The sequence below is a fragment of the Sus scrofa genome, chromosome 5 (assembly GCF_054392235.1).
Source record: "Sus scrofa isolate SSC_HxYL_T2T_F1_AM1 chromosome 5, Sscrofa_HxYL_maternal_Yorkshire_Landrace_v2.0, whole genome shotgun sequence".
NCBI lineage: Eukaryota > Metazoa > Chordata > Mammalia > Artiodactyla > Suidae > Sus > Sus scrofa.
In genome coordinates, this window is record NC_139387.1 from 37,556,859 (window position 1) to 37,573,031 (window position 16,173).

A 16,173-nucleotide genomic window follows, 5' to 3' on the forward strand; every position below is an offset into this window, starting at 1 on the left:
CAAGTTAAGGTTACCCAGTCAGATGGCTGAAGCCTCTTACCAGTATTTGTGGAGAAGACTTTTAAGATTTTTGTCTTTAATAGGTAATCTTATGGAGGGTGTTAACAAAATTCGGGAAAAGGGAGCTTAAGGAAATATCAAATAGCAGTTTGTTTTTTAAAAAATCTCTCGGAGTCCCCATCGTGGCACAGTGGTTAACGAATCCGACTAGGAACCATGAGGTTGTGGGTTCGATCCCTGGCCTTGCTCAGTGGGTTAAGGATCCGGCGTTGCCATGAGCTGTGATGTTGGTCGCAGACTCGGTTCAGATCTGGTGTTGCTGTGGCTCTGGCGTTGCTGTGGCTCTGGCGTAGGCCGGCAGTTACAGCTCCGATTTGACCCCTAGCCTGGGAACCTCCATATGCCACGGGAGCGGCCCAAAAAATGGCAAAAAGACAAAAAAAAAAAAAAAAAAAAAAAACTCTCTCTTTTTTTCCCAGTCTCAGTGGTTGCTTTAGCCAACTGTTATCTCTTTGGATGCTTACATTTCAAGGAGATCAGTATTTCCCAGGGACTGAGAAAGGATTGTAGGGTTTATCTAAGAAGGAACTCAGGGGCATATTTGCCTATTATCGGATATGTACGGTAATTACCATAAAGTTTTTCTTTTATTTAACAGTGGGATAGTCCCATGAATTTTTTTTTTTTTTTTCCCTGTAATGAAGGCCCAAAATATGGGAAGGCCTGGACCTGGTGGGTCTGCTTACGGAATAAGGGAAGAGAAATCAAGTCTTCCTATGCATTTTCTGGGCTTTTGTCAAAGCTATTTCCTGTCTATCAATATTTACATAAGTTTTCACATCTGCTAGAGTACCATCTTCAGTTCTCGACATTTGTTCTAAGTCTGATCTTCCCTCCTAATCTTGTTAAGGACGTGTTTTGTTTTTTCTCACACTAGCCAAGATATTCTTTTGTATCTATTTCTTTCTTTGTCAGTCTTTCTTTCTTTCTTTTTCAGTCTGATCTTCCCATAGGTACCAGTAGCACATTTGTTTAAGACAAGCACTTTCTTGAAAATCCTCTTAGACGTAAAAGTCCACCTCTTCAATATACCTGGTTCAATTTTGACTCCAAACCAGTAAGTCTTTTTAGGACTTAAAACCAATTAGCCTTTTATGGCTTAACCATGGACACAAGAGTTGTCCCCAAAGAAATGCAGCCCTCTCAAGATGCAGAGCCACTCCAGAGATAGTCTAAGAAAGCAAAGACCTTCATTGTCACGGGTGGTAAAGAAACCTCTGTCTTCCACAGGGTGAGACAGGCCCCGAAAACCACAGACCCTAGTGGGTGTTCCCAGAAAGGTGATCCCAGGTTGAGAGTATTCCCCTCACAAACAAGGCAACAAAGATAGAGACCGTAAAGGCCCCTTTTGGACCAAGAGCCTTTATTAAGACAGACTTCTCGGAGAGCCGACGTGGTTGGACAAAGAGAATGCTGTCCATCACTTCGTGTCTCAGGCTCCTAGCTGGCTGGCTTGCTTGCTTCTGATACAAGCCTGACGGACATCCTGTGAATGGCAGAAACCGGAGAAAATATTCTCACTGGCTACAAAGCCAAGTCCTCAGTACACAAAACGAGGCAAATGGAGATTCTCATCCTACGATTTTTTTCATCCTTATGATAAGTGACCCAAAAGACAAAGGCAAACATGAATCTTTCTAGGAGGCTAAGAATCAATACCCATAGGTGTAGATCACCAAAATCAAATTCACGAGAGTCACGATTCAAGTTCTGTTTCCACAAATATTTTTTCTCCTGCCACTGTGAATATGGAAAGGGAGGGACAAGGAGAAATTTTTACCCTCTTTTCATGACTGTGCACTACAGACAGAGATCTGGGAGACTGACATGGTAAGAATTCTTCTGCTTGTCTGTTGCCAGATATCACATGTCTCAACTGCAGTTGCGTGGAGAGTGGAGTTTTCCAGCCTTTTACCATCCCAGCCTTATCACTAGAAACTTTCCAGGAGTAAAAAAAAAGTGTTTCCTTCTACCCTTTTAGGTTTTTGCCTGGGGCTCTGTAACAAAAGACAGAATTAGCAAGAGAAAAACAAATACATTTATTGGAGTTCCCGTCGTGGCGCAGTGGTTAACGAATCCGACTAGGAACTATGAGGTTGCGGGTTCGGTCCCTGCCCTTGCTCAGTGGGTTAAGGATCCGGCGTTGCCGTGAGCTGTCGTGTAGGTTGTAGACTCGGCTTGGATCCCATGTTGCTGTGGCTCTGGCGTAGGCTGGTGACTACAGCTCCGATTCGACCCCTAGCCTGGGAACCTCCATATGCCGAGGGAGCGGCCCTAGAAATAGCAAAAAAGACAAAAAAAAATGCATTTGTTAACATATGTATCTCATATATACTTACGAGAAATGCAGGGATGAATAACTCAAAGAGGTGGCTAGAATTTGGACCTACATAGCGTCTTAACCATAGAAAAATATAGTTTTAGAGAAGTGACAAGAGGAAAAGAGTACTAGGCTTCCAAGGGTAGCATATTATGAGATGATAAATACATAAGGAACGAATGGAAGATAAGAGCGAGTCAGCACACGGTGTTTTTGTAGAGTCCTCTAGTGCCGTCTTGGGGCTGACAAGTGTCTAGGACTGTTGGTGACTAACTTCTGTACAACTTGATGTTCTGCTTCAGGAAAATAGAGGAAGAGCAGAGAATTTTTCTTTTATCAACTTCTCAATTGCCTTCAGCTCAAAATAATCCTTATGCCAAAGGAACAGGTTTTTTGGTGGCATATTCTGTTACTCTTCTGCAGGTTTTACTACAAAGTTCCCTTGTTTTATATTAACTCCTTATGTTCTAACATGGAAATGTGAAGTAAGGCATTGCCAGAAAGGAGTTAGGAATGCTGTTCACATGAGGCTTATATATAATAGTAGAACTTTGATTTATAAATTAAAAATTTACAATAGTAGCCAAAAAGTTAGAATAGGAGTCTGGCTGAGCAACAGCATGTAGTGCTTTATACCTGTCGAAACAACAGGCAGTGTGTCATTCTTTTGTGGAAAGTGTATAGAAAATAGTTTTAAGTGAAAAAGAGGAAGACAACATAGTGAAGGCACATAAAACAATTTAATGAAAATAACAGTTAATCAAAGACTGGAGCTCATTTTCAGTTGCTTAAAATGTTCAGTTTTGGAGTTCCCATTGTGGTGTAGTGGAAACGAATTCAGCTAGTATCCATGAGGATAAGGGTTCGATCCCTGACCTCGATCAGTGGGTTGGGGATCCAGCGTTGCCGTGAGCTGTGGGGATGTCACAGTCGTGGCTCAAATCTGGCATTTCTGTGGCTGTGGCATAGGCTGGCAGCTGTAGCTCCAATTCAACCCTGGGAACCTCCATATGCCATGGGTGCAGCCCCATGGGAAATTCCATATGCCATGGGTGCAGCAAAAGAAATAAAAATTAAAAAAATAAAATGTTCTTTTTTTTTTGCTTTATAGTTTTTCAAATTCATAATAAAATAGGAGGAAGTTCCTCATTAGGCAATAGTGCCAATCCCAATTCTCCCTGTGCAATTTTTAAAAAATGTTACTTCATTATTTTCCTGCAGGTTAGTTTTTAGGACATCAGAAGATCCCTCTTCAAACATTAAAAAAAAAAAAAGTTTGAAGTCAGTGGACCAATAAAGAGTTCCTGTTTTCAAAGGGTGGAGCTGTTAAACGCCCGGGAGAAGAAGGAAGTGAGAAGACCTTAAATACTGGGAACCAGGTCACCCTGCTCAGCCTGGAGCCCCGGCTTCTCAGTCAACATGAAGACTCTCCTCGTTCTTGCGCTTCTCCTCCTTTCTGTCTCTGTACAGGCCAAGGTCTATGATCGGTGCGAGTTCGCCAGAATTCTGAAAAAGTCTGGAATGGACGGCTATAGGGGAGTCAGCCTGGCGAACTGTAAGTTAACGCTTCTTCATCCTTCCCAGTCATTAGCCAGCTGTGGAATAGATACTCCTAGAGGATGAATAATAAGAAATGGATTATTTAAAAATTTTCTTTGAGGGTTTGTACACTTACAATGGTTAAAAACATCAACCTGTTCCTTTAGAGGCAGATGTACCAGATAGGAGGGACAAATCCTATACAATTCTAAGCATGCCAGGACCTGTTGTATTCTTCTAGGGCCGCTCAATTTGCCAACTGTGCCAGTAGCACATGTAGGCTCACTGACTAAAAGATACATTTTGAACCCCTGAGATACCTCTGTCGTGCTCTTAGTATCTGACTCAAGCCTGAGTAATGTATAATTTTTCTTTCTCTCTCTCTCTTTTTTTTTTTTTTCCATTTTAGGGCTGCTCCCGCAGCATGTGGATGTTCCTAGGCAAGGTGTCAAATGAGAGCTGCAACTGCTGGCCTATACCACAGCCATGGCAACGCCAGATCCAAGCCTCATCTTCTACCTACACCACAGCTCATGGCAACGCCGTATCCTTAACTCACTGATCAAGGCCAGGAAATGAACCCACATCCTCGTGGATACTAGTTGGGTTCTTGCTCTGTTCCTATGGCACAGTGGTTTAAGAATCTGACTCCAGTAGCTTGGGTCACTGCAGAGGTGCAGGTTCGATCCTCAGCCTAGAACAGCGGGTTAAAGGATCCAGTGTAGGTCACAGCTGTGGCTCAAATTCAACCCCTAGCCTGGGGAACTTACATATGCTGTGTGTGCAATCATTAAAAAAAAATTTAATATAAAAAATTCTTTCTCCCAGAAAATCCTTATTTTTCCTCATAAAAAGTGTTTTTCAATTAGCATCTGTATCTGCTGCTAATTACAAAATCCATTCAAAAACTCTGCTGATTTTCCTTTCTAGGCTGAATGTTACCTGAGGGATGGGAGCAGGAGAAGAGTAATAGCAATGGAAGAAACAGTTATTTTAATATTTTTTAAACATATTTTGTCTTGTTTCATTAGTATTACCAAATGATTTACTAACAAAAGAATTCTCTTAAGGACCCTTTAACACCAAAGTGTTAAAATATTTTACAAGTAACATACATGTTTACACTTATAAAGTAAGTCAGTAGAATAGAATTAGCTCAATAGAACTGATTATACTATGAACTGTAAAGTCATGTGGTGTTGCTGCTTTTTACTAAAAATAAGTTTTTTTCAGGGGTATGTTTGGCCAAGTGGGAAAGTAATTTTAACACAAAAGCTACAAACTACAATCCTGGAAGCCAAAGCACTGATTATGGAATATTTCAAATTAATAGCCGATACTGGTGTAATGACGGCAAGACACCCAAAGCAGTTAATGCCTGTCACATATCCTGCAAAGGTAAGATGAGATAATGTTGAGTGATGATCCAGGACCCATCTGGTTATCCTTATAAGAACAGAGATTCAACAGAAATGAAAAGGTCTTGGTTCACCAGGGACTTAGAAAAACTCCATCTTAACTTCTAGAAACTCTTTATGTTTTTTTGGTTTGTTTTTTTTGTCTTTTCTAGGACTGCACCCGCAGCTTATGGAGGTTCCCAGTCCAGGGGTCTAATCAGAGCTGTAGCTGCTGGCCTATGCCACAGCCACAGCAACGCTGGATCCGGGATCCGTCTTCAACCTACACCTCAGCTCACGGCAACGCTGGATCCCTAACCCACTGAGTGAGGGCAGGGATCGAACCTGAAACCTCATGATTCCTAAGCAGATTCGTTAACCACGGAGCCACGATGGGAACTCCATTAGAACTCTTTATTATCCTCCTCATAGTTCCTTAAGTAAGAAATTAAAGAGCTGGTATCATAAGGGTTGATGTTTTCTGATATACAAAAGTTTTTGGAATGACCTATCAATTTACTGTAACTGAACTTACTGATGCTTTGTAAAGAACAATGCTATTCTTCCTACCAATTCTGCTTGGAGAGGTTTAGGGATAATTTTGTTACTTGGTCTTTTTTTTTTCTTCTTTAATTTACTTCCCTTTATTGAAAAATGAAAAGATTAGCAGTTAACCAATCAAAGAGGAGGAATATGTGTGGTCCTTTTTAAATTTTTTTTTTTTGCTTTTTATTATGAAATGTTTTAAATATACAGAAAATTAGAAACATTAGTAGAGTAAAAAGCAATATGCCCTTCATGTACTTTAACAGTCGTTAACATTTTGTCATATTTACTTCATATGTATGTGTGTGTGTGGATTTTTTGCTGAGTGATTTTAAAGTGAATTAGAAACATTACGACATTTCATTTCAATTCTTTAGTTTGCATTTCCAAAAAATACGGTTCCTATGTAATCATTGTCATTCTAACAAGTTAAGTAATGGACTTGCTTTATTGGGGTGAAACAAATATTCTATTGAATTCATTTAAAAATAAAGATAACATGTGGAATCTTTACTGCATAAAATATTGAAGAAGTACTGCAAAATTGATATTGTTAAAATTTTAAATATTAAAAGTCCTAATAGAGAAACTTAGTCTTAGAATATTCTTTTATATCTGGCTAATTTATTTGTAAAAATTATTTTGTATTATATAATACTCTGTGGTCATGGATAAAAATTCTGGCTACCCAGAGATTTGTGAAACCTGGTAAACACATATTCTTTCAGGATATATATCAATCACGTATATATATCAATCACATATATATCAATCAATCATGCACAAGCACAAGTACAAACAAGTACACAATGTGTCATTTCAACAAAAATGTAATTGGACTATATATACTGCTTCACACTTTGCTCTTTATCACACAAAATTATTTTAAGTCAACAAATACCAACCTTTATTTCTTTTTAAAGATGAATAGAATTGCTTTATATAACTATTCCATAATTTAACAATCCAGCTCTTACTGTTATACACTTGGCCTTTTCCATTCCTTTCCATTCCCCTTGTATTAATTGCTATGAAACACCTTGTACCTACATTTTTGGGTGTATTTCTTATTATTTCCTTAAAATACATTTGCAGTAGTAGAATTGTGGAGCAAAAAACTGCTAGGCCATTTTCTGCTTGTTTGGTTTTTTTTTAATAGTGCCTAGTAAAAAGAGAATCTTCTGTCACATTGGTTGATAATTCCAGAGCTTCCAATGACTTTGGTAAATAAGAAACAGAACACTTTTATTTGATGCCAAAGGAATGGAATAATAAAAATTTTTTCTCCCAACATTCAGAGATACATGGACTCTTAAGAAACAATTGTAGGATTTTTCCTCAGCCAAGAGGAGGTTGGCTGAACCTAAACTTCAAGTGAAATCTCTATGAATATTGTTTTCATTTCTCACCACTTCTTTTTCAGTTTTGCTGGACGATGACCTCAGTCAAGATATAGAATGTGCAAAGAGGGTTGTCAGAGATCCACAAGGCATTAAAGCATGGTATGTTTTTTTTTTCCTTCCAATTTTCTTGTGATATAATTAACATACCTCACTGTATATGTTTAAGGATATAGCATAATGATTTGACTTACAGATATCATGAAATGATTATCATAATAAGTTTAGCAAACATCCATTATCTCACATGGATAAAAATTTAAAAAAGAGAAGAAAAAAATTTTGAATGTGAAGAAAAGTCTGAGGATTTGCTCTCTTAGGAACTTTCATATACAACATACAGCAGTATTAATTATCATGTTGTATGGTACAGCCCTAGTATTTATTTATCTTAAAACTAGGAGGTGGTTGTACCTTTTGATTGCCTTCATCCAATTCCCCAACCGTCATCCCACCCCAACCCCCACCTCTGATCTCTTTTTCTCTGAGTTTGTATGTTTGTTTGGGAAGTATAATAGACCTAGAACCCTCTGTTAGTTCCTGTTACAGAGCATCTGTGTTAAACACTAAAGGGGAAAGCTTACTCTCCTGTTAGGAGAGAAGTGAGGGAATATTTCCAAAGACCAACGTATGCTACTGAGAACTGAAAATTGTGGCTTTAGATTTATGCTAAACAATGTTTTCCCTGGAAAAAAACTACTTGAACGGATTCGGAATCTTATTCGTTCACTTCTCAATTTATTTTAGAGGATTGCTAGAGTTTTTCACATCCTCCACATTCTCCCACTTCCTTGTCATATCTTGAAATTACTTTTGGAATTAAGTAAATGTGGAAGGCACTTTGCAGTTGTGTTGTGGAATACACAGGACTCAACATTTGTGTGCAGCATCCTGTACTCTAGGGAAGGCTTAGGAGCGACGTGAAGTACTTGGTACACTTAATAAATAGCAATATTTGGATCTACCTATGGTCTGTATTTCATATATTAATAAAGCATTTTATTCTCCCAAAGGGTTTTGAAGTATGTATATTATAAGGAAGATGCGTTTTAACCTTATTACCATTTGTTTCATCTTTCTCTACAGGGTGGCATGGAAAGCTCATTGTCAGAACAAAGATGTCTCGCAGTACATTCGGGGTTGCAAACTGTAACTGTGCAGTTTTCCTTCTTCAGCTCACCTTGTCTCTTTTTCATATTTAGGAAATAATAGTTGAATGAAAGGTCATACTACCATTCTTGCGAACAAATCATGGTTTTACCGAAGCAAGAGCATAAGGTCTTTCTTTAAGAGGCTTAATGTTTACCTAATGTGTTTATTGTTTGTGTTTATTGTTTTATAGGCCTACAATATTTTTCAGTTTGCTAAGAGAATTATTGTTGGTCTGAAATCTTAATTATCAAATATACCTCCAGTACATTCAGTTCTTAATCAAAGAAATAAACCAGAAACAGTCTTCATCTGTTCAGTTATCTCTAAAAACAGTAAAAGATAACCAGTCTTTGTTGGGTAATATAAAATTTTAAAAGGAGCAGAATGCCAGATGGCTAAAAATGAAGACAACCTGAATTAAGAATTTTGCTTTCATAAAGTGTGACCTTTGGCTTAAATGTTTTCTCAGAGATGATTCGTTCATTAAAACGAATTTTAAAATCGTCTCACAATTTAGGTATCCATCTCTTTTAGCCTTTTAAAAACTCATTTATGCATTTTGCTGACCATGAAGGAATATAAAGAGGGATTAGATGAGCTGTGCTTTTCCTGAACTTTATCAGCTGGAATTCATGCATTATGACTAAATTCAGAGGCAGATGAATTCGCAGGCATTGAAATAATTGCTAATTAACCACAGGTGTGAATTTATGCATGCTGTAAAAAGTACAAACATTATCATTAAAAGCTTTGCAATTCATTCCTTGTCTTTCTTTGTTTATACCTATTTAGTGTCTTTGAAGAAATACATAAATATATATATATGTTTGGAGGAAAAATGATTTTGCACTTAGTATTTCCTACATCCTCACCTGTACCCAAACAGCTGGATGTTGCTGGAGAAAAATCTATAAACATGCTGACAGATCTCACTCTAAGTTCATATCCACAAATCTTAACTAGGCCCTCACGTCTCCCAGGCCATTCTCGTCACTTCTCTGCAAGCTTTCTGCGTTGGTGTCCCCACCCTCCAAAATGACTGTCACTCTTTTATTTCTCTTCCTCTCATTCCAGAGTCCCAGCACACACACCCGACCACTGGTCTTCTACCATCTCTACTCTCAGTAGATGACCTGGCCTCATGTTACACTGAGAGAATAGAAGCAACCTCATGCTAAATTCTCCCCTCCTGGCCATCCTAACAGAGGTCCTGGCCACCATCCTGTCTCCCTTCCCTGCTATGACCAGGATGAAGGGCCTCTGCTCCTGCCAATGGCAGCGTCTCAACACCCAGGCTCCATTGTAGCCTTCTCACTACTCCAGTTTAGGCTGAGTGTTTCCTGCATCTTGAGTTTCTCCCTATTTGCTGGGTTCCCCCATCATTGTACAAACTGCCATGGGAAACTTCCACCTTACAAAGAACTCTCCATGGATGCTGCATAACCCTCTAACTACATCATTCTCCACTCCTTTTTTTAAACAACAGTTCTGAGATGAGATATCTGTATTCACCAAGTCCATGTCCTCACCTCACCTTCCTTCATTTCTCTTTTTAAACTTTTTTTTTTTTTTTGGCTTCTGAGGGCCACACCTGGGGCATATGAAGGTTCCCAGGCTAGGGGTCCAAACAGAGCCGTAGCTGCCAGCCTATGCCACAGCCACAGCAATGCGAGATACAAGCTGCATGCTTGACCTACGCCACAGCTTGCAGCAGCCCCAGATCCTTTAACCCACCGAGCAAGGCCAGGGATCAAATCCGCATCTTCATACCAATGCTAGTCGGAGTCTTAATCGACTGAGCCGCAACCGGAACTCCTTCAACCCTTTGACTGCTACCCTCATTCAGCTGAAAACTGCTCCAACATGACTTCTCTCATGACTTCTTTCTAGTCCAATTTCTAGACAAATTCCAGTGATCACCTGTTTTCTGATCATCTTTCTTGATCACTCAGCTGCATTTGACCATGAACCACTTCATAGTTCTAGAGATCTTCCTCCCTCAGCTTTTCCTTGTTTACAACCTGTCTCACTGATGACTCCTCCTTAGTCCTTCCTAGCTGACTCTTTCTCTGCTATTTGATTTTTTTTTCTTTCTCCATTTCTAGGGCCGCTTCTGCGGCATATGGAGGTTCCCAGGCTAGGGGTCTAATCAGAGCTGCAGCTGCCGGCCTACGCCAGAGCCACAGCAAGACGGTATCTGAGCCAAGTCTGCGACCTACACCACAGCTCACGGCAATGCTGAATCCTTAACCCACTGAGCAAGGGCAGGGATTGAACCTGCAACCTCATGGTTCCTAGTCGGATTTGCTAATCACTGCGCCACGACGGGAACTCCTGCTATTTGATTTTTAACTGTGGGAGTGCCCCAGGGCTCAAGCGTATAACCAGATGATAGACTACATGTTTTATTTATTTCTCTCTTCTTGCTGGACTATAACTTCCAAAAGAATAAAGTTTTCCCCATTTTTAAAAATGCATAAATAATCTTTCCCCAAATTTGCAACAATAGTGCAGAATTTTCTTTTTTTCTGAACAGTTTGAGAGTACATTGCCACCACGGTGCCCAGTGACTCTGAATCCTTCAGTGTGTAAATCGTACAGAACCTCAAAATATCATCCAAATCAGGATATTAACATGGACACATTATAACCCTCTAATCTAATCGCCAGATCCCATTCAACTTCATCAATTGTTCTCATAAGTCCTTCTTAATAAAAAGATCTAATTCAGATTCATGTGCTCTGTTGGGTTGTCGTATTTTTATTTCCCTTCAATCTAGATCACTTCTTCAATTTTTTTCTTTGACTTTTATGACTTTAACCCTTTTGAAGACCGCAAACCAGCTATGTTGTGTAAAATGATCTGAGGAATCTCCATATTTTCTTGATTGGATTATGCTATGCATTTCTGGCAGAAATACCAAGGAAGTGATGCTGAGCAGTGATGCTGTGCTCTTCTCTTACATCCTCTCAGGTGGCATGTGGTTTGGAAATGTTCTGTTACTGATGATGTTCACGTCGATCTTTTGATTAAAGTGATATCTGCAAGTCACCTCCTCTGTGAAGTATTTGGGAGAGGGTAAGGTACTTGGAGACTATTCCTCATTAAATTTTCAATTTATGCGTTTCCTTATCATATCAGTATGTACCCCTGGCTTCCTACTTTATTCAAATTATAATGAGTTCTCCATTACTGTCATTTATTTCGATGCTCACACTGTCCCTTATTTGGCCACTAGAGCCCTTGCAAGCTAGCTTTTGTGTCATTTTGACATGTCCCAATCACTCTTTGAACACTTTTTTGTTTTCTGCCACGAGATGTCTTCAGGCTCACTTTGTTCTTTTCCTTTTTAAGCCTGGAACCAGCTATTGCTCCAAAGAGCCCTTACTCTTCATAATGGATAATGGCATTTAAAAAACAAACTCTGGGAGTTCCCGTCATGGCGCAGTGGTTAACGAATCCGACTAGGAACCATGAGGTTGCGGGTTCAGTCCCTGCCCTTGCTCAGTGGGTTAAGGATCTGGCGTTGCCGTGAGCTGTGGTGTAGGTTGCAGACGCGGCTCGGATCCCACGTTGCTGTGCCTCTGGCGTAGGCTGGTGGCTACAGCTCTGATTTAGACCCCTAGCCCGGGAACCTCCATATGCCTCGGGAGCGGCCCAAGAAATAGCAAAAAGACAAAAAAATAAAAAATAAAAAAATAAAAATAAAAAACAAACTCTGGGCACTAGTGTCACTGTTTCCAGGCCCCATAGAAGATATACATAGTTACATAATATTTGTCTCTATGCCCATCTATTTAAATTGAACTCACATAATATCTCCAATTCTTTTTTTTTTTTTAATATCTCCAATTCTAATCCCACACCACAAGGTTCATTCTAGTTTGCTCCTTTTTCATGTTGGTAACCCCTTTCTATGACAGTGAGAAACCTGGCATTCGTTATCCTTAATATCCTTAAATTGTAGCCTTAGTACACACATGTATTTGATCAATTTGCCTGTATGTGACTAATTTCCCAACACTGCCACACCATTGAGTAGATGCTTTCCCCTCATTGGGCCACCCCTTCTTCCACATCTGGACACCATCTCTACTATATGACATCTCTGACACACCATGCTGGACCAGTCTCCTTATAGGAAGGAAGGCAGAAATTTTTTATTCTTGTTTACACCGTACTCCAAATACCTAGAACAGCATCTGTAACCTGATACATGCTTAATAAATACCAGTTGATTGAATTAATCTCTCTCTGATTATTTAATATATTCCCCCGTGTTGAGCATTCTGAGATTTTTTTTACTCTCCGAGTCCACTGAAGAAGCACAGCTGCCTCTGAGATTCCACAGTCGGTCTCAAATCTATGTGCATGTAATGCATAGGCCAACCATGGGAGGGCAGCAGAGGGCCCCAACACAAGTGCTGCCTCAGGCTTCAACATTCTGGGGCAATTTTGATATGAATAAACAGGAAAGAATATGGGTTTAATCATATCAGGATATCTTGAGATTATTAAAAATGAGTCAAGGTAGGGGAAGGGGGCTTGAAGGGTGACAGCTCAGATGTAGAGATGCGATATATCCAAGAAGCACCAGGATAGCCCCACAACGAGGGCTGACAGAAGAAACACCAGACATTAGCAAAAGTTGGCTAAAGAGGAAAAGCAATGTTTGTCGGAGATTTTGCTTAGTGTTTTTAATAAATATATCTTACTTATGCCTGTTATTTTGATGCAATCAAGTTCCCAAACCAAATTTTGACCCTTATTTTGTGAGGAAAAAAAAATCAATATTTGATCATTTTTGAAAAGAAACTCAATTCCTATGTTGCTTAGTTTTACCCAGGATATTATTTGAAATGCAGAGTGATGTTCCAGATGATAACTGAGCTCTTCATGTGACACTAATTTTAACTAAGCCCCAAGCACTCTTCTTGCACTTCCATTCAGTAAACTCATTTTAAAAATGTTTCCTGGAGTTCCCGTCGTGGCGCAGTGGTTAACGAATCCGACTAGGAACCATGAGGTTGCGGGTTCGGTCCCTGCCCTTGCTCAGTGGGTTAAGGATCTGGCGTTGCCGTGAGCTGTGGTGTAGGTTGCAGACGCGGCTCGGATGCTGCGTTGCTGTGGCTCTGGCGTAGGCTGGCGGCCGCAGCTCCGATTAGACCCCTAGCCTGGGAACCTCCATATGCCGCAGGAGCGGCCCAAGAAATAGCAAAAATAAATAAATAAATAAATAAAAAATAAAAATGTTTTCTTAGGGAGTTCCCATTGCGGCTCAGTGGAAAGGAAATCTGACTGGTGTCCATGAGGACTCAGGTCTGATGTCTGGCCTTGCTCAGTGGGTTAAGGATCCAGCGTTGCTGTGGCTGTGCTGTAGGACAGCGGCTACAGCTCCAATTCCACCCCCTAGCCTGGGAACCTCCATATGCGGGGGGTGTAGCCCTAAAAAGACAAAAACCAATTTTTTCTTAGAAGTTGGCTAAAAGGAATTACTAGAAGTTATAATCAGGAGTGACTAATATCATCATAGATAATGTTTTTGTTAAGCACATGTCTATTATGCAAATTATATTCGAAATAATTTTTGATTTTTACAAGGTTATAAATTCTGTTTATAGAGTCAGATAGTTCTACAAGTTTTGTATGAAAGATGTAACTCTCCATTTCTCCTCCTTCACATGCAACAATTTTCTACTCTTTTTAGCTTGGTGTTAAGAATTTTATATTTACTCCCAAGCTTTTAAGTATTTGGCTTATATTTCTCTATCTTGACTTTAAGATATTGATTCCCTCTGAGTAAGCTGGGATTAAGTTCTGTTTCTTCCTCCCCCCATCTCCATCACACATGGCACCTTTCCCCCAAATCCATCCTTCCAATGTAATTATATATACTTTTTTAGATCAACACTGAGTATTCACTAGCCATAAATACAATTACCTTTTCCTCTTATACAAGATTTTATTTTCCCTAGAGCTAATAATTGCATGAGTCTTAAATTGGCTTTTCTGGGTATTTATCGTTAGTTCAGCTCTCAAACTCAAGGTCCTTTTTTTTCTTTGAGGTATGATTGATGTACAATGTTATATGTTTCAAGTGTACAACATAATGATTCACAATTTTTAAAGGTTATTATTTCATTTATAGTTATTATAAAATATTGTATATATCCCCTGTGTTGTACAATACATCCTTGTGGCTTATGTATTTTATACTTAGTAGCTTAGACCTCTTATTCCCCACTGCTATCCAGGTTGTCCTATTTAAATCTCCTCTCAGATCTTCAGACACAGCTAGAAAATTCACCAGTCTCATCTTTCTGAGTTTTTTTTTCATTTCCACTACAATAGTTTTAATTTGCAGCAGCTCTCATTCTCTGAATATCCTTTTTTTCCCTTGTTTTGTGTCATGTTTATTATTATTTTATCTGTATATAGTATTAATAATCATTTGGGTTTCTTTTGGTTTTAGTTGACTTCTCTATATTTCCTCTGATCTGCCACTTTGCTTGTTTATTTTGGATTATATCTTTCATATTAGAGGTGTTTCTCAGTTATTTGGTAATCATTGGTTAAATTTAGGACTGGAAAACTAAAAAAATAATTTGACATTCCAAGGGTCTCTGTGGATTTGACCACATGCACTTTGCAGAAGGACGATCAAGTTGGCTGAGTCAGTTTTGTTGAGGATCCTTAGATCTCTCCTCTCAGGCTGGTCAGATTTTCCAGAGAACCCTCTTTCTACTTCTCTACTAGGAAACAAAGGCCTGGTTGTCAACATTTTAAGAGTTAAGTGAGAGACAAAGGTCTTAGTACCTGGTACGTGTTTGGTTAATCTACCTATTTTCTGTATGGTGTTCCTCTCTCAACTCTGGTGATCCTCAATGCAGAGACCCTGCTTTAACCCTGTCCTATCCCTTGGGAGTAAATAAGGGATAACTGCTCAGGTCTAAGGACCTAAATATTTCTTAAACAGAGTCCCAGTTTTTCGTTGCTGTTGTTGATTTGTTTTTTGCTTTCTTGCTAGTTCCTCTTCTCCTCTTCCCTCCCCTTACTTTCAGAGATCCCTACAACCACAAATTCTTGAGGCTTTTAGGGGGTTTCTGCAGTGTGAACGGGTAGCTTATTACCTCTGACTGCTCAGCTCTCCAAGCTGCCCTCCAGATACCACTTGCCTTTTGTATTCCAGATTTCAAGATATTGTTTCTCCCATTCTCCCCATCCTTAGAGGATTATGCCTTTTGGAAAATCTCTTGACTTATTTTAAAGGAGTTTTGGGAAAAGGTAAAAGATATGTATTCAATCCATTAACTTTCCCCAAAAGTTATCAATGTGTTTTACATATTTGATTAATTTTATTTTATTAAATGTTATTCTGCCTTAAAAAATACTTAGGGTAAAAATTTTTTTATTTCCTTTTTAAAATTTTTAAGCAAAGAATTAAAATTTCCTTGAGAAACAGGAGGAAAACAGAAATAGGAAAGATGGAGAGATCATTTTAAAGAGCAAATTTGGGTTTCAGAGATCACATTCTGAAAGCCATGATTTGAGAAAGGTGAAGTTCAGGAGAGGGAATAGAAGACAAAAAATCCTGTATTATGTTGTGAAGGATGTTGTTTGACAGCGTGCTTTAATAAGACCTCACTGATTTCAACCACCTTTGGGGGAAAAAAAAAAAAAAAGCATGTGGAAACAATGGAAATGTTGACAGCCTGTTCAAAATCGACTTTAAAAGATAATTCAGAGATAGAGCCATGC

At 39.1% G+C, this 16,173-nt stretch overlaps 1 protein-coding gene across 1 annotated transcript; it reads left to right on the top strand.

Moving 5' to 3' along the window:
• The first annotated feature begins 3,735 nt into the window (after positions 1-3,735).
• LYZ (lysozyme) lies at positions 3,736-9,174 on the top strand. The gene is given in 4 exon segments (NM_214392.2): positions 3,736-3,935; positions 5,153-5,317; positions 7,286-7,364; positions 8,349-9,174. Coding segments are annotated over 4 exon segments (447 nt in total). The 5' UTR covers positions 3,736-3,799; the 3' UTR covers positions 8,416-9,174.
• The last annotated feature ends 6,999 nt before the right edge of the window (positions 9,175-16,173 follow it).